The sequence below is a fragment of the Callospermophilus lateralis genome, chromosome 3 (genome assembly GCF_048772815.1).
Source record: "Callospermophilus lateralis isolate mCalLat2 chromosome 3, mCalLat2.hap1, whole genome shotgun sequence".
NCBI classification, from domain to species: domain Eukaryota; kingdom Metazoa; phylum Chordata; class Mammalia; order Rodentia; family Sciuridae; genus Callospermophilus; species Callospermophilus lateralis.
Genome location: NC_135307.1, coordinates 69,164,230 through 69,182,750, shown reverse-complemented (window position 1 = coordinate 69,182,750; position 18,521 = coordinate 69,164,230). Strand labels below are relative to the sequence as shown.

The 18,521-nt window shown below is 36.1% G+C and overlaps 1 protein-coding gene across 2 annotated transcripts in view; it reads left to right on the top strand.

The window, feature by feature from the left end:
• Positions 1 to 549: 549 nt before the first annotated feature.
• Hif1a (hypoxia inducible factor 1 subunit alpha) overlaps positions 550 to 18,521 on the top strand; it is a 45,533-nt gene continuing 27,561 nt past the window's right edge. For both annotated transcript variants that reach the window (XM_076850393.2, XM_076850392.2), the window contains exon 1: positions 550 to 883. In XM_076850393.2, the coding sequence (XP_076706508.1) occupies positions 849 to 883 (35 nt within the window). In that variant the 5' untranslated portion in view covers positions 550 to 848. The remainder of the gene's footprint in view (positions 884 to 18,521) is intronic.

The following is an 18,521-nucleotide window of genomic DNA, read 5'->3' as shown; positions in this document are numbered from 1 at the left end:
ACAAAGTCTGCTTTTTTTTTTTTTTTTTCAATTGGAAATTCAGAAGAGCTGGGCGGGCAATTCTGTCCAGCATTGGCGCTGAGAAAGAGAGCGGGAAGCTTATATTACCGCACTGAGAGCAGGAAAATGTGATGCAGGCTTGGGACTTGGCAACCGAATCCCTTCTCAGCAGCGCCTCCCAAAGCCAACCACTGTTTTCCCTAGAAGAAGGCACAGAGTCCCCAGACTCCGGCTCAGCCGCACCTCTAACCCCTTTCTCTCTCCTTCCCAGCTGCACACAGACAAGCACGTGAACGGGGCAGAGCGTCCCAGCTGTGCCTCAGCTGACCGCCTCCTGATTGGCTGAGGGCAACGTGGGCTGGGGTGGGAACTGGCCGCCTGCACCGCTAGCCATTGGCTCTCGGAGAACCCGCCTCCCCCTCAGGTGAGGCGGGCCTGCGGGAGCGCGCGCCGGGCTCGGCGGGCGGGCGCGCTCCTCGGCCTCCGCTCCCCTCCCCGCGCGCCCGAGCGCGCCTCCGCCCTTGCCCGCCCCCTGCCGCTGCCTCAGCTCCTCAGTGCACAGAGCCGCCTCGTCTGAGGGGACGCGAGGACCGTCTTCGTCGCTGTTTCGGCCAGCGCGTTGGGCCAGGCCTTGACAAGCAGCAGGAGGAGAGGCTGAGCCGGACCTGGATCCCTGTGATTGCCGCCTGCTCCTCCCACCTCTGGTCTCACGAGGGGTTTCCCGCCTCGCGCCCCCCCACCTCTGGACTTGCGCTTCTTTTCTCTCCGCGTGTGGAGGGAGTCAGTGCTTAGGCCGGAGCGAGCCTGGGGGCCGCCGGCCGTGAAGGCATCGCGGGGACCGATTCACCATGGAGGGCGCCGGAGGCGCGAACGACAAGAAAAAGTAAGCCCCTTCTCTCGGCCGGCCGCCTTCTCCGCTGGCGCCACGGGCCGCCCTGGGCTCCCCGGCCCGCCTCGGCGTTCCTGGGGGGCAGGCCTTTTTGTTTCTGCTTCTCCCCTCCCCTCTCTTTCCCCCAACCTCGCGGGCCGGGCTCCCCCGCTGTCCACGTCGCCATCTTGTCGTGGGGGGTGGGAGACGCCTGGAAAGTGCTTTTCAGGGGCTGGGGTCCGAGCTCTGCTTGCCCCCACTCCCGGCCGCGGGGGCCTTGCGCCGCCCACCCTGCCGCCTCCGAAACCCAGCTTGCTCTGTGCCCCGTCCGGAGGGGACTTTACCTAGCCTGAAAACCCCGGGAAGAGAAATGAGCCGTGGCTCGGTCGCCGTTTGCACCCCGAGCTTCCGCTCCTTCCCGCCCCCATCCTCTCCAGTTCCATTGAAAACTCGGCCCCGGGGCGGACCCTGCGCGCCGGCGTAGGCTTCCCTGTGGGGTCGGGGCCTTGGTTCCCGACCGAGGGGTTCGCGTGGTCGCCGACGATCTAGTCCAGCCGCGGAGGGTGTCTTTGCCTTTGTGCATTAGGGATTTATTGCGATGGCTTTAAGATGCTAACTTTTTAGTTTGCACGTGCAGGTTTTGTTTCGTTTTGTTTTAATTGCGTTGAAGAACTTGCCTAGTCTCAGTCACAGTAAGGGAGGGGAATTTGGGAAAATAGCAACATTTTAAACATAACTCCACAATTGGATACTTAACATTTGTATCACCTGTCACGAGAGTTCAGATATTATAAATGAATATAAGCCTCATTCATTCTTGAAAATATTGTAGTGAAAATGTTTAAACTTAAGCAAACAATTTTAATGAGATTGAAAAAATAGTATATGATTAGAGCAAACGAAATACAGAAGTAAAATGTCGTAATTTTTTTTTTTTACGACTGTCTTGTTTTTCCTGAAACTGAAGTATATATCTTCAATACACATCCTAAGTAAGTAATCATTCTGTAGAACTTAATGAGGTTTGAGTCTAAGGAGCACATTACAGAAGGATTAAGAATTGTGCTTCCAGTTAGTGGTATTAAGAGCGATCCCCCGCCCCTTACACACAGTTTTGTCTACTTAAGAATTTTAACCTTGAGGAAATCATTTTAAGGAATTCAAGATTTATAGTGAGAGTTGTGGTTAGTACACTGGCTTTACTGTTAAGTCCTTCCACTCTTCTGGGAGAGATTAACTTCTCTTATCAGTATCAGCAGAAGATAAACTTGTTTATATTCTTGCTGTTTTGTAGATTGCATGTCTTGGTCCTTATTCAATGAAGGTTTCAAGTTATCATTTTATGCACACCAAAGAAAACCCTTAGAAAATTAAAAAGTGAACAAACAGTTCTAGATGTAATTCAAGTTACCAGAATTGCAGTTAATATCGCAGAAGTGATTACAATGCTTTTGATGAAATGACGAGACTGCTGTATTGTAAACCAAAGGCAGATTACTTCTATGTAGTGGCAATTCTCCTTAGTATATGCTGAGTTCCTTTTAGCACAATGCATTGTTATACACCAGTCATTTCCCTTTTTATATGCAATATTGTATTCATTTCTTTGCCATTCATCAGTTAAGAATATTAAGAACAGGCTTGAAAGGAATGAATGAATGAATTAGCTGCTGTGCATCAGCCCCAGTTCTAAATTAGTTTTTTCAGATTTTCCTCAGACTCGTCTGTTATTTTAAAATTTCTCATTTGAAAATTTAGCAACCTCAGATCAGATGACCAGATGGGATTATATGTCTTAATATAGAAGTCCCTAATGTAACTAAAAAAACAGTAACAGTATGTGGTGATGATTACTCTCAACCTTTAGATGCTGCTTATTAAAGCTGTCCTTTTGTAACTAAGGTTTTTTGAAAGATAAGAAATTGAGGGGTGGGGAATTTCTTCTTGCCACTTACCCTATTTAAATTAGTTATCAAAGTTGGGATGGGAAAACAATTTTGTGTTTTAAAGAAGGCTCAGAAAACTCAAAACCTGGGGAAATTGAAAGAAATCAGAATAGAGAATATGTACTAGATTTAACATGGAGCATTTCATGTTGGGGCTGCACTTATTTAATAGCACATGCTTATAGATTTTTAGATTTCAAAGGAATGTCAAGAGGTTCATTGTTCTGTTTCAGGCTTCAGGCCAAACTCTCTCAGAGTTTTCCAAAACAAATAGTTATTGGATCATTAAAGTAAAATCTCTGAGAATAGCCATTTCTGAATTTCCTTTTTTAACTTTATCCATCAAAAGTTGAGAAGCTTTTTCATTTGTTAGTAAACTTTTTTCTTGTTACAATTTCACTTTGATTTTCCTTTTGTTTGAAGAATCTGCATGTCTGGTGGTTTAGACCTTAGGATATGGAGACAGATACCTCTAGTTAAGCATCCCAGCCTTTCCCACTTGTGAGTTTGGGCATGTTAGTGAATACTTCTGAAACATGTTTCCTCCTTTTGAAATGATGATGATGATGATAACTGTTTTAGCAGTTATTGTGAAGATCAAATGAAGTAATTTATTTTAAGCACTTAGTATGACAATGCCTGGAATAGAAATAAGTGATACCTATTAATGTTCTACTTTTCACTTCAACAACACTTAAAACTTATTTTTGCAGAACATTTCAAATATTTCTTTTAGTTTCTTTTCTGTCTTCATCTTTTCTATAGCTCTTAACAATGAAAAAGCTAACATTGGATTCTTGTTAAAGCAGTACATCCCTGGGCCATGTTGGTATCTAGCATCAGTTCTTTTTCCTGAGCATCTGATCTATTCTAGGCGTCCTCTTAACACCAATGTTTTCTCCAAAAAATGGGCTTCTTTGAATTTACTCTGAACTAATAGAGTCAGACATTTACAGCATGACATATACTAGTCATGCTGTTTATTTCATCAAGATATGTGCAAGGTGTTACAGTTTTAGAACTGATATTAACTTAAAGCATTTTTTGTTCTGATGTCAAAGTTTAGATAATTTTATAAATATTAATTTTTGTTAAAGATGATGTGACAAAATACTGCCAGTGAAGCACCTAGATGGTAGAAAAACTGTCCATTGTTTTTTAATTTCTCCAGAGTTAAGACCATTGACTTCCTTCTCAAGGCAAGGCTTCAAGTTTATATTTTTTATTTGATTTTTGTGGCTTAGTTTGTATGAAATCTATATTGGTGCCCTCTTCTACTGGTATGTGTTTATCGAACTATCCAGTCGTTTTAATGTTGCGCTTCATTCCTGTTATCCACTGCAAAGCACCTTGTGCAGTTTAGAGAAGGTCCAGTCTTTCTACCTGTTAACTTCCATTGTCTTTGTGACTCTAATGGTGTCTGGGCTCAGTTTAGATTTTGTGGTTATGTTCTGTTGTCATATGTCAAGAATGATGTGTAGGAGGTTAAGATGGGTTAGTCTCTGATCTTTCTTTTATTTTAAGAACTCAAAATAGTTTATGATCCTTGGTGGTGGAGTAAAATGTTTCCATGCATGGATGTTCAAGATTAAAGTTATAAATTACTGTGCTTTTACATAAATGTCTCCCCTTAAATGCAATTTTTAATAAAGTAGATACTTGAAATACCCTGTCCCTTTCTTAATTAAGATTTTTGAAACAGTCTGTTTCTCAACTAGGTGCAAATAATTTATTATTAAATGTGTCTTTGGATTGGTTTCCTGTCAAGAAATTAATTTTAATTTACAGGAAGAAAGTTTGTTTCTTTTCACTTTAGGACTAGTTATTCAGTTGGGGGATTTTACCCAACCTTCTGTGGCTTGTGATGTATGTGTTTTGTGATTTGTTCTGTAGGATTACAAAGAATTTGAAAGTAAGACAAGCCGGTATTCTTGTTGATCAGTATTTTTGGTAAAAGTATAGTAAGAATGTTTAAATTAACCACTGTTTTTGGAATTTAAAAAATAATTTATACACCTCTGTCTCTTCAAAGATCAAAATAACTATTTGTGGTGGGTGTGTGGTTCAGTGGAAAGTGCTTGCCTGGCGTGCAGGAGGCCCCAGGTTCCACCCCTAGCACTACAAAACATAAAATAATTGGAGTTCAATAAGGTTGATGAGTAAATCAACCATTCTTCTTCTTCTTCTTCTTTTTTTTTCTTTTTTCCTTTTTGTGGTGCTGGGGATTGCACCCAGGGCCTTGTGCATGCCAGGCAAGTATTCTACCAAATGAGCTAAGCATTTTACCAACCCTAAATCAACCATTCTTTAAAAAAAAAAAAAATAAAATAACTATTTGTGCATTGAGTTTGATATTGATGTTTTCTGCAATCAAAGTTAATAAGCCACAGCTATTTGCCAGAAATAATTCTTTTAGAAGATTTTAATATATAAAATTTATAACTTATTAAACACAAACCTGGTATGGTTGTACATGCCTGAAATCACAGCTACTTGGAAGGCTGAGGCAGGAGGATCTCAAATTAGAGGTCAGCCTCTGAAACTTGGCTCAAAAATGGGGAGGAGAAAAAAAAAAAGAGGTAGTGGGTTGTGTAGCTTGAATGGTAGTGTACACTGAGCTTAATACCCCGTATACAAATAAATAAGTAAATAAAAATAAAAGTTAAGTGATTAACCCATGAGTTCCCCTGCTATAGCTCTTGAAGTGATGGTGTTGCTTTTTTTAAATTAAAAACACATTAGTGCAAAATTTCTCATCCTAATCATTACTAAGTGTACAATCAATAGGATTAAGTATATTCACATTGTTGTATGATCAATCTCCAAAACGTTTGCATCTTGTTAAACAAATTGTTTATACACATGGAACAACTTCCATTTTCCTCCTCCTTGGAGTCCCTGGCAGCCACTTTCTGTTTCTGCAGATTTGACTATTCTAGATACCTCATACAATTTATATCTTTTTGTGATTGGCATATTACACTTAGGACAGTCCTCAAGGTTTATCCTTGTAGCATGTGTCATAATATCCCCTTTTAAAGACTGAATTATGCTTCATTTATATGTACCATATGGTTTATTCATTACCAAATATTTGGGTTGTTTTTACTTCTTGGCTATTGTGATGTTATGAGCTGTGAGTGTGTAAATATCTCTTTAAGGTTCTATTTCTTTTTAAATTTGTTTTGCTGTTGTTGATGAACCTTTATTTTATTTATTTGTATGTGATGTTGAGAATTGAACCCAGTGCCTCTCATGTGTTAGGCAATTGCTCTACTACTGAGCTACAATCCCAGCTCCCGAGGTCCTATTTTCAATTCTTTTGGATATATTTCTGGTGAGGTTGCTGGACCATATAACGACTCTATTTTTAATATTTTTAAGCAGTTGCACCAGTTTATATTGTGATAGTGCACAAGGGTTTCTGTTTTTCCATATCATCCCCAGCACTTATTTTCTGATTTTTGGGGTGTGTGGTTGCAGGGGTTTTGTTGGTTCATTTATTATGTTTTGTTTTGTTTATCCTGATGGATATATTGAAATCATTGTGTTTTTAGGGTTTGTTAATAATCAGCAAACTTGACGATAACTTTAAAAAAATGCTTGCCAGTGAAAACTTTAACAGAAACGATATTAAGCACCTCTATAGTAGGAATTAAATTTTTCTGGTGACTTAGGTTTGATCAACCAGGACTTTTTCAGAAAAATTACATTGTATAAAGTAGTGCATGATGTACACCTATTGTTCTTTTGTGGATAAAGTCCATTTACTTAGTAACTTTGTTTTCAAATATTTAAGACAAATTTAAGCAACATTTTTACAAATTATCCTCAGATGTTATCTTTTAGTTCTGGTAATTTCAACAATCATTATATGAGTTTTTCTTCATTTTTAAGTTTCATTAGATCATAATATTAAGCATAAAGATTAATTCAGGATATGATTTTGGAAATGTATTGTCTTGTAAATGGGAAAATTCAGTGATGGAACATAAGTTACTCTTTCTTCACTTAGTTGTTTTAAAAGTAACAATGTGTTTAGGCATATTAATATGAAAATGTCTATCAATACAGTAGTCTTTACTCAGTTACACATGTTCTCTCTTTCCTCCATTTTTCTAATAGTCTGTGAGAATATATTTTTCCAAGTGGAAAACACTATAGTAAAATTAAATGTAAGGTTTAAAGTAAAAAACTTAAAGTCTTTAAGGGTTGGAATATATTTCTGTACTTTTGAATCTTTTCTTGTAGATTTAAATGCAAAGCAAATTTCTTTAAATTGATCCCTTTTTCCACAATAAAATCAGATACATGTTTCCATGGGCAAAATCCCAAATAGACTGAAATTTGAAATTTGTGATATAAAAGGGAATACTGGCACACAGTGAACTCTTAGTATTTGAATGAACAAATGAATAAATGGATAAACAAAGAATGCACAAAAATATTTTTGAAGGATGCTTTTTTTTTTTCTTTTAAAGTATTCATTACCTTTTGCTCTGTATCTACCTTTTCATAGGAATTTTTCTCAGGTTCGAGAATCTGTCTGCTACTTTAGAACAGTCTTCAATCTTGAATTTTAAGTTTTGTTTGTTTGTTTTTGGTACCTAAGACTGAACCCAGGGGCACTTAACCACTGAGCCACATCCCCAGCTCTTTTTTGTATTTTATTTAGAGACAAGGTCTCACTGAGTTGCTTAGAGCCTCGCCAAGTCGCTGGAGCTAGCTGTAAACTCTTGTTCCTCCTGCTTTAACCTCCTGAGCTGCTGGGATTACAGGCATGTGCCATCTGCACACAGCTTGAATTTTAATTTTTTGTCATCCATTTGATATTTTCAGTACTTATTAGAACCAGGCTGGAGAACATATTTCCTTAATAAATATAGCTATGTAACATGTACTTGGTTGCCTTGAAAGTAACTCAGTATCCTTCTTTGAAGTTATGTTAAGAGTGACTGTGTGTATATCCTTAAAACAATTATATAACATGTAATAAATGAAATATAAATGATAGCTATTGTTCTACAGGTGCTTGGTGCTGGTAATATAACATGACTATAATGGAAATGTTCTTCAAAAAATGCATAATCTACTGCAAGAATCATAATGGAGCAGATTGTTTAAGTACAACCTTAGTGTCAGAGAGTTTGAATTAATAGTTCTTGTGCCCTGTTTACAACCTTAAGGAAGGTATCTGGTTCAGTTCTATTATAGTAAAATGATAAAATTCCAGAATCTCATAGAGAATTTAGATACACTTCAGGTTTAGCCTTTATGTTTCATATAACCTGACTGCAGTGCAGCCCTTCTTAGAGAATATTGTTCACACATGAGTGAATGTACACATACCCTTGTTTGTAGTGTTATAAAAATAGTTTAACATTGCCCTATTAATACAAAAAGTTTTTCTTTTTAAAAATTATACAAATGATACATGTATCTGTTCTCATTGTAAAAAGTATTTAACTATAAATACATATAGAGTAAAAATTAAAAGTCCCCTTCACCACTACCACCACAGTCACCACTACTGCCTTGATCAAAGAATTATTCTTAATAATTTAGTATGTCTCTAGTAGATCCTTTCATTTATAGAATTTATTATACATAATTTGGAACATAATTTGTTCTGTCTAGCTCAAGTGTTTTACATTTTTCATTTATCATTTTTCCTTTAACATTATGTCTTGGCTGCCTTTTGTTGCTAGTATAATAATTACTTTTTCTCTTTATAGCTGAACATCTCTTAGTGTGGATATATCATAATTTGTATAGTCAATCCCAATTGATGAACATTTGGGATCTAATCTATCTAATTCAGGGGCTCTCTACCACAGAACTACATTCCCAGTCCTCTTTATCTTTTATTTTGAGACAGAATCTTGCCAAGTTGAAGATGGCTTCAAACTTGTAATTCTTTTGCCTCAGCCTCTGGAATCTGGAATTATAGGTGTCTGTTTCTGGCAGTATGTTTCGAATGTATTGCCATTATGAGCAAGGCACAGTGAACATAGCTGGGAATGTGTGTGTGTGTGCGCGTGCGTGTGTGTATGTATGTATAATTTTATCTATTCAAAATCACAACAAAACATTGGGAAAATATAAATGTAAATACAGAAAAAAATATGCTTTTAATTCTATCACTTAGTGATAACCAGTTAACTTTTCCCATATTCCATTTTTTTAGTGTGCATGTTTTCATTAGCTAAAATTATACTATTTGATATACTTTTATATCCTTTCTCACTTTTTATGAGTATTTTTTGCATTTTAAAAGTTTTCCAATATCAGTTTGATCCACTGAAGCTTAGAGGCATACAGAGGCTTCATGACTAAAAGCACTGGTGTCAGTAAAATGACTGCATTTGAACCTAGTTCTGTTTCTAGCTAGTTTTGGCCTACCTTCTCTGTATTATATAACGTCTCTGTGTCTTAGTTTTTTTTTATCTATAACTGTCTTAAAGTTAGCAAAAGTAAAGTGTTTAAAATAATGCTTAGTCAATATTTGTATGATGGTGTTTGCCACTGGTTCCTTTGGTATTATTAACCTTGTATTAGACACTGTTTTTAAAATTTGTGTTAGTAAAATTGCTGTGAAGATCTTAGTTCATAATCAGGAATGCAAAGACTTTAAATTTAAATATTAAGGCTTTTGATAGCTAATTTTGGATGACTGCCTAATGATTCTTTAATCTTATAAGGCATTTGGTTGTGAATGTTAATAATCATAGGATATCAAGACTGGCTTGCCAAAGAATGAGAAGTTTTAAATTAAAATTCTCCTAAGAACTATGTAATAGAGGCTAACATCATCAGCATTATTCTGAAGTTTATATAGCCTTTAAGAATTTTGGGATTGGGGATGTAGCTCAGTGGGAGAGTGATCCTCTAATATGCTTGAGGCCCTGTGTTAGATCACCAGCACTGCAAAAAAGTTTTTGTTAAGACAGTTATTAATAGTCAGTATTTTGATCCACCAAATCTCCCCCTTTCTAAATCAATATTTGGCAGTTTTGAGAATATCTTTTTGAAGAACATTTGAGTGCTTTTTTGGGTGGGTGGGGGGTTACTGGGGATTGAACTGAGCTACTTCCCCAGCCCTATTTTGTCTTTTATTTAGAGACAGAGCCTCACTGAGTTGCTAGTGCTCATCATTGCTGAGGTTGGCTTTGAACTCATTATCCTCCTGTCTCAGCCTTCTGACTGTCTGGGATTACAGGCAGGTGCCACTGTGCCTGGCCAGTTGAGTGGTTTTTAGTAGTGCAAATGAACATCATTTAGTGTCTATGATTTTGAGTTTCGAAGTGTTTTTTTAATATAAATTTATTTTTTAGTTGTAGTTGGACACAATACCTTTATTTTATTTATTTATTTTTATGTGGTGCCAAGGATCGAATCCAAGGCCTTGCACATGCTAGGTGAGTGCTCTACCACTAAGCTACAACCCCAGCCCGAGTTTCCAAGGCTTAACAGTTATATAATGTTGTAGTTATAATTTGAAGCATAAACAATGATCTCTAGCTAGAGATCAAATTTATTACTGACAATGATTGTAAATTAGTTGGTAGATGTAATCCAAGATGGTAATAAGCTCAAAAATCCCTGAGTCTTAAAAATCTGTTAAATACATACCATAACATAAATCTTGTATTGAATGCCGTGAAGAGCACAATTATTTTTCAGATCTATGATATAGGTATCTTAAGTTTGGTGATGAAGAAGTGTATCCTCAACAATTTTTCATTTGTTTTTTTCTGTTTTGATATTCCCATGCAAAGTCAGTGAGCCCACATCCTCTCCAGGATTCTTGGAATGAACCACAGGATATTTATATCAGGCCTACAAAGTGTTTCTCACAACCTTTAAGCTGTCTTGTCCAGACTGACCCATCTGTTCTTTCAGCCATTTCACTCCTATGTCCTAGCCTTTTCTTGCTTCACCTTAATTTTTCTTCGTGTTTCACTTCACCTGTATCTTCTCCTTTTTATTCAGTTGTCTTTTCTGAGATATGATTGATTAAAAAGTTAAAGAATAATTCTCCTTTGACTTTCCTTGATATAGGTATGAAAATTCCATTACTTTCTACTTTCTTCACAAAATATACTTAAACCCTAGTGAAAGATATGAATAAGAATAGGCATGACACCACTGTCTTCTCCCATGCTTATAGCAGACATAGCATCACTCTTTTTCCATGGATAACATCATTTGCTTCATGATTTTATTCATAAAGTATTTCAGGGGGCTGGGGATGTGGCTCAAGCGGTAGCGCTCTCGCCTGGCATGCGTACGGCCTGGGTTCCATCCTCAGCACCACATACAAACAAAGATGTTGTGTCCGCCAAATACTAAAACAATAAATATTAAAATTCTCTCTCTCTCCCTCCTTCTCACTCTTTCTCACTCTTTCTTTAAAAAAAAAAAAGTATTTCAGGCAGTTAAACCTTGTCATATCTATTATCATTCTTGCCATACTGTGATACTAAAACTAATTTTAAAAGAAATCTTTTGATGTTAGGTACAGGTGTATTCTGTTTTAATAAAACCTGCTACAAAGTTTGGAATTGATTGATTATTCTTATTGTTTTATAATGGCATTTGAATAGGAATTCCCTGGATATATTAAAAATAATTTGATTTGGCTAACCTATTTTTTAAAACATTTAATGTACTTTGAAAGTTTTTGGTGGATGGAAAAAACTTGAGAATGACAGGAATTCAGAAAGAAATATAATTACCTATAATTTCACTACCTAGAAAAGAGTGTTGTCCGTATTTTGGTGACTATTTCTATCTTATTTCTACATATACATATATGTGTGTTTCAATAACTGTGGGCTTAGGGTTATTTATTGTGTTTTTTAAAAAATATTTTTTAGTTGTCAATGGACTTTTAACTTGTTTATTTATATGCAGTGCTAAGAATTGAACCCGGTGCCTCACATATACTAGGCAAGTGCTCTACCACTGAGCCACAATCTCAGCCTCTGTTAACTCTGCTTTTAAAAAAAAAATACATCTAATTTTTTTCCAGTCTAAAAAGCATGAAAAGATTCTTAGAATTTTGTAGGATTGTGATGAGGATTAAATTAGATAATAGTGTATGTGGTTAGTATACTATATGGCTCTTAGTAGTCTTTAGATATTGAATATAATCTATTTACCCATTATTACCTTTATATTTAAGTCTGGTCTCAAAGTAGGAAAAGATATTATGAATACATCACAATGACAGATTCTTTCTAAGACTCTGTTTTTTACTATTTTTCTCAGATTTCTGCAGTTTGTTCAAGAAATAAAGAATATGACTAAGGAAATAATTTACGTGGAATTGTTGAAGGGTTATCTAAAAATGTTTGACTTACTATATGTAGTGAGCATTTAAGTACTATTATATTGCCATTATATATTATAAAATTTTTTGTTTGTTTACCACACTGGGGATTGAACCTGGTGTACTTTACCACTGAGCTACATTCCCAGTCCTTTTTATTTTTTGAGACAGGGTCTGGCTGAGTTGACCAGGCTGGCCTCTTAACTTGTGATCCTCCTGTGTCAGTCTCCTGAGTTGCTGGGATTAGTCTGTGTCACCACCGTGCCCAGCTTTGTAGTAGTTTTAAAGGCTGAATGATATTGCATTATGTAAATGTCCTATCATTCCCCTTTTTGGGACATAAATTGAATCTAATATTTCCCTTATTAACAGTTTTATGATGAATAGCATATAGTTGATGGTTATTTCTTAATTCTAAAAAATAAAGTCACTGGGTTAAAAATTGTGTAAATTTTAAAGCTTTCACTACTATTGCTTGTTTATCTTCTGGAAAGTTTGAACTATTGTACATGCTCTAGTAGTACTTGAGTATCATCTTGAACTCTATCATTAATGTTCTTTTTGAATTTCAAAATGGAAGCTTGGTAAGTATATTAGGATTCTTTTTATTGTAAGTAACAAAGCACAACTCAGAATACTTTAAAGCGGGGAAATGCAGTTACTGGCTCACACAGCCTAACTTTGCTATAAGAAACAGTTAAATACAGAATTCTAAATGATGTTCTCAGATCCCTGCCTTTGTCTTAAATATTACTTTGCTTATATATCTTTGCTCTCTGCATGCTAGCTAGCATCTTTGTATTGCTGACAGGCAATACAAAATAATATCTCTATGGAATGAAAGATAGTAAGTGGCTTCTCTACATCTGTACCCATACAGTTTATGATTTAAAAAAAAAAATGAAAAGAAACTCCCTTTGTCTTCTAGTGTGCTTGTATCAGTTTCCTGGAAGAATACCAATTTACCCTGCCTGGACTATTGTTAACTATGTGATTGGGGTTTCCTGATTACTTGTTAATATCTTATTATATATTATTTGGCTGTCATGTAGATTTTCACTTCACACAGAGGACTCTTGATCAATGCTGTTATTTTAATAATGGTCTGTGGGGTTTTTGCATATCACCTGAAATTATATTCTATAGAGCTTCTTCAAGCATAGTCATTCTGAAATTGTTCTTGCCATAACTTTTGGGAAGCTTAAATTCTCTTCTATGGAATAGTGTTTTCATTTCATCTCCTTAAGAAAAAGATAGTAAAAGCTAAGATCAGATCTTGGGCTGTACTACTTGTGCCACTTTCTCACTGTGTGCCCTTGCACAAGTTGCATCATCTCTCTAGGTCTCACTTTCCTCATCTATAAATTGGGATGATAAGAATAATTTTCTTATAAGATTGTGATGAGGGTAAAACAAGATATTAACCCATGTGAAATACTCAGAACAGTTCCTGGAGAAGGTAAGGATTTCATATAAAGAAACTATATTCATATTATTATAGTATCTGTTAAGTAGTTTTCAGAGGAGTTTCACTCCCTTGAACTCTGATGAAACTGTTTGGAATCACTCAAGCCTTCCTTGGGATAATCCAATACAGGCTATTCCTTTGGGCCAAGCCACCAGTGAACCTATGTTGAAAAAACAGAACAAGATGAATGGATAAAGAAAATGTGGTATTATGTACACAATGGAATATTACTAAGCTTTTAAGAAGAATGAAATTATGGCATTTGCAGGTAAATGGATGGAGCTGGAGAATATCATGCTAAGCAAAATAAGCTAATCTCAAATAAACAAAAGTCAAATGTTTTCTCTGATATGCAGATTCCAGTTCACAATGGGGGTAGCACTAGGGAAAAATCAAGGTATTTTGGATTAGGCAGAGGGGAGTGAAGGGAGGGGAGGGGATAATAGGGTAAGAAGGATAGTAAAATGAATTGGACATTATTACCCAATGTACATAAGTGATTACAGGAGTGGTGTGATTCTATAACATGTACAACCAGAAGAATGAGAAGTTATACTCCATTTATGTATGATGTGTCAAAATGCATTCTGTTGTCATGTATAACTAATTAGAAGAAACAAAAAACATATTTAAGGTTACTTATGATCAAACCTGCACCAATTTAATTTAATCTGCAAAGGATAGATATTTATTGAAAAAAAATTTAAGGGAAAAAGTAGCATTGACTCAACAATAGTTAATGCTGCTTTTCCTTTAAGTGTTCATCACAGCTCTAGCACCTTGGCTACTATAGCCTTTAACAGATTGTTGTGCATTATTTATTCAACAGATCTTTGTGTATCCAATTTATTGAGCTTGGCACTTTTGATGGTTCAGGCCACAGTTGAATATTCAGCTTTTTGTGTTGAGTCGTCTAGAGCATGTTCCAGTTTTTAAATTTTTTAGTATAATGCAATTTCAAAGCTGAAGTTCATGTAAAATATTGACTTAGACATAAGTTTAATCACTTAAGTATCAACTATTATAGGAGTATTATCTATAGTCACGTTTACTAATTTGTCCAGTCTATTTTTAGAATTTCTGAGAAATACAGAAAGCCCTCTATTCATTTTGGGCAGCTATAAATGTTAGAAAGTTCTTTATTCCAGTATTTCTCAATTCTGACTAATATTTAGATGTCTTCTAAAGCAAAATAATCCTTGTGAACCTTTGATATGTGCCCAGTGACCTCAGTCTGAATATACTACATTAAAAAAAATGTAACCCTATTCTTTTTAGTGATCATTTGGTGCAGGTTTGATCATAAGTAACCTTAAATGAAGCCTTGTAGCTGGAATACAGAAGTATGTAGAGATGATGTAGGTGATCCAGAATATGCTTTTTTTTTTTTTTTTTTTTTTACATTGTCACCAAAATGAAAACAGTTTTAAAATTCTCAGTGCCTTCAATACTGCTTTAACATTATTGAATAAACTCCTGCCATGTTGTAATTCCCACTTATTACTCTCTGGAGTTGCATAAATCACTAGATCTATGACATCCTTTTCTGAAGGTAGCTATCACTTTTCTTTCTTCTCAAGGAAAAAATTTCCCAAACTTCTTTTATCTTTTAATATAAAAGTATTCATTTACATATCTAATTTATGGAAAGGCATAGACCATATTTTAAAATGTAGCTTCATGTTTTCAGGTGGAATCTGAGTCCTGCCATTTACTGATCATGTTTAAAGACTAGGAAACAGGCCAGGTACATGGTGGTGTATGCCTGTAATCCTAGCAGCTGGGGAGGCTGAGGCAGGAGGATTCTGAGTTCAAAGCCAGCCTCAGCAAAAGTGAGGTGCTAAGCAACTGAGACCCTGTCTCTAAATAAAATACAAAATAGGGCTGGGAATGTGGCTCAGTTGTTGAATTCCATTGAGTTCAATCCCTGGTACCCATCCCAACCCCCTAAGAAAAAGACTGGGAAACAGGATCCCAGGGTTACTTGGGAAATTTTATTTGGTAACATAGGTTAGGATGGATTAATGTAGGTCAAAAACAGAGACTCTTGCTTCAGGAGAATGTTTCCTGTGTCACCATTTCCAGACTCTTCATCATGGTCAAGGATTAGAACTAAATGGAAAAGTTTTTTTTTTTTTTAGTATGATTTCTATGTATGTGCTTTTGTTCCAATCCATGTGATTTTTTTCATTTTTTTTTTTTAGGTACTTAATTACTATAAACTTATACATTCTCCTTCCTATTCAAGCAAATGAATTATTTCAAGGACATGTTCTTTTGAATATACACAAAGTTTAATGTCACTGACCTTCTTAATTACTTACTTAGACCATGTAAGACAGGAAACAAAACTATTTACAAGCTGAAGAGGAAGTACAATTGTTGGCCATCTGTATCTTTTGGTTACACATCTACAAAATCAACTAATCTTAGCTAAAATATTCAGGAAAAAGCAATTGCATCTGTACTGTACTATATATGTGCAGATTTTTTTCTTGCTGTTATTATTCCCTAATCAATACAATACTAGAAATGATTTAAATGATACAAGAATATACACAGTTACATGGAAATACTGTGCCCTTTTATGAGACTTGAGCATCCATGGATTTTAGTATCTGGGAGGGGTTTCTAGAACAAGACTACTAAGAATACTGGAACACTCCTGTACTACAAAGGGAAAAGAGTTAAGAGTAGGTGATAGGATTTGGGAAAGCCAGTAACCCAGCTGTCATCCAAAGATGGTGATATCTTAACTCTGATGTTTGTGGCATTCATTAAGTAGGGTCTTAAAAGGTGATTTTTCAAAAAATTGTTTCAGAGAAATGGCGGCAGGGGTGGGGTGGAGGTCCGAACAATTATCGTGTTCTTCAATTGATCATGTTTGAACTATACTGATATTTTTGAGGCAAAGTTGCCTTGTATTTCATTAAATCACTCATTTTTGCTGTTTTTGTCAATGGTTTTACCTCTAGCATCTTATTCCCAGCAACTGCTCTTTACTAAACAAAGTATTGCATGGTATGTGTATTTAGCTATAGTCAAAAATAAATTTTCCTCATTGTTTACAATATTTGCTGCCTTCCTTGATTAAACTTCTGCAATAAGACCTAGTGGTTCTCCAATTTCTGTGGCATAAGAAAGAAATCAACCGAGTATCTAATGTGTGTTCAAGTTTTATTTGCAAAATGAATGTTTTTTTCATTTTAGATTATTTTACTAACTTATGCTATAAACAAAATCTGTTTTGATCCGGAATTGGTATTGAACCTCTAAACAAGTCTTTGAGCCCCAACTAAATATATGGTAGTATGTTAGATAAATAAAAGAAAAAGTGTGTGTGTGTGTGTGTGTGTGTGTGTGTGTGTGTGTGGTTTATACTCGAAGATGGAGGATAGCAAACTTTAGCTTACATCACAATTCCCTGGAGGAGTGCCTGGAGTTTTTTTTTTGTTGTTGTTGTTGTTGTTTTGTGGTACTAGGGATTGAACACAGGACCTCACTCATGCTAGGCAAGCACTTTACTACTGAATTCCCTATCCCCACCTAGACCTTTTTATCTTTTGAGACAAGAGTAGCTAAGTTGCCTAGACTGGCCTCAAACTTAATATCCTCCAGCTTCATCCTCCCAAGTAGAGTAATTGGGGATTTACAGGTATGTGCCATCTACCTGCTCCACAGAGGAATTCTTAAAGCACAGATTGCTGGATTATTCTGGGGGCTGTTATAGAAAAAGACTACAAAGTGCAAAGAAACAAGGAGATGAAAGAAAGATTTTCTTACTCAAACTTATATCAGGTATGCTTACTTTTATTTAAAAGTGCAATATCCAGGTAATCACAGTAAATTCGAATATTATGCCTTGTTGGTAGTACTGACATAGCTATGCTGGTTAATTGTGATTGTAATATATGGAGCACAAAAGCACTGATGAGCACAGATCAGAGATTCCCCAAAAAGAATGCATAAAGGGCAGTTAGCTTTTCTTTGCCTAAAATCAAAGCCATATACCAGATTATGGCCAAATACCAAAGTTAAAGTCAGACTTTCACACATCTCTGCTGAGGACACAAAGATGAATGAGGCAGTTTCCTATCCCCAAGAAACTATAAGGGTTGTTGAGGAAGACAATATAGCCAAATAACTGACATGCTCAATTCAACTGGGAGAGAGTGAGTTTTGAAAGACAACCCCAGAAACAAAAATGAGTAGACTCTTGAAAGTTTCTTGTGTAAATTTACTAAGCCATGTATTGAGAAGAGTACCACAGGAAGATGGTAGAGTGAGCAAGCCAGAAAGGAATGAAATAGGGTGTTCTTGAGTAACTGCAGTGTGGCAAATGATGAAGAGATACACAGGAATTAGGTAAGGGTGCTTCCTTTTTAAGATAATTAGATTTTGTCCTTGTGCATATTGGTAGGATTTTAAGCAGGATATAATATCAGATTTTTTATTTTTTATTAATGATGGTGATTTGAAGGCAGTCATGGTTAGTAACAATGATCATTCAATGGTTCCCAAAGGTCACTATGTATCACATGCATCTTGGGAATTTTTAAAAACCCAAATTTTGGGACTCTGCCTCATATATACTGAATCTGAATTTATAAAGGAAGGACCTACAGATTTGAAATATGTACTATCTCCAAGTAATTATGATGCTGCCAGACTAGCATTTGTGAATATAGCATTAGGAGGCTGTCTAATAGACTAAGTAGGGGATCATCTTAGTTCCCCAAGAGCTGTTCTGCTTGTTACTATATGGTGCATGGTACTACATATGTGCTTTAGCCTTTATTCTTTAGTTTGGCCTAATATAAGTTAGAACTTTGTAAAAATGGGTAAAATCATAATAAGGAAGTTGTTGTAACTGCCGCACATATGCAGTATCATGCATATGTGCAA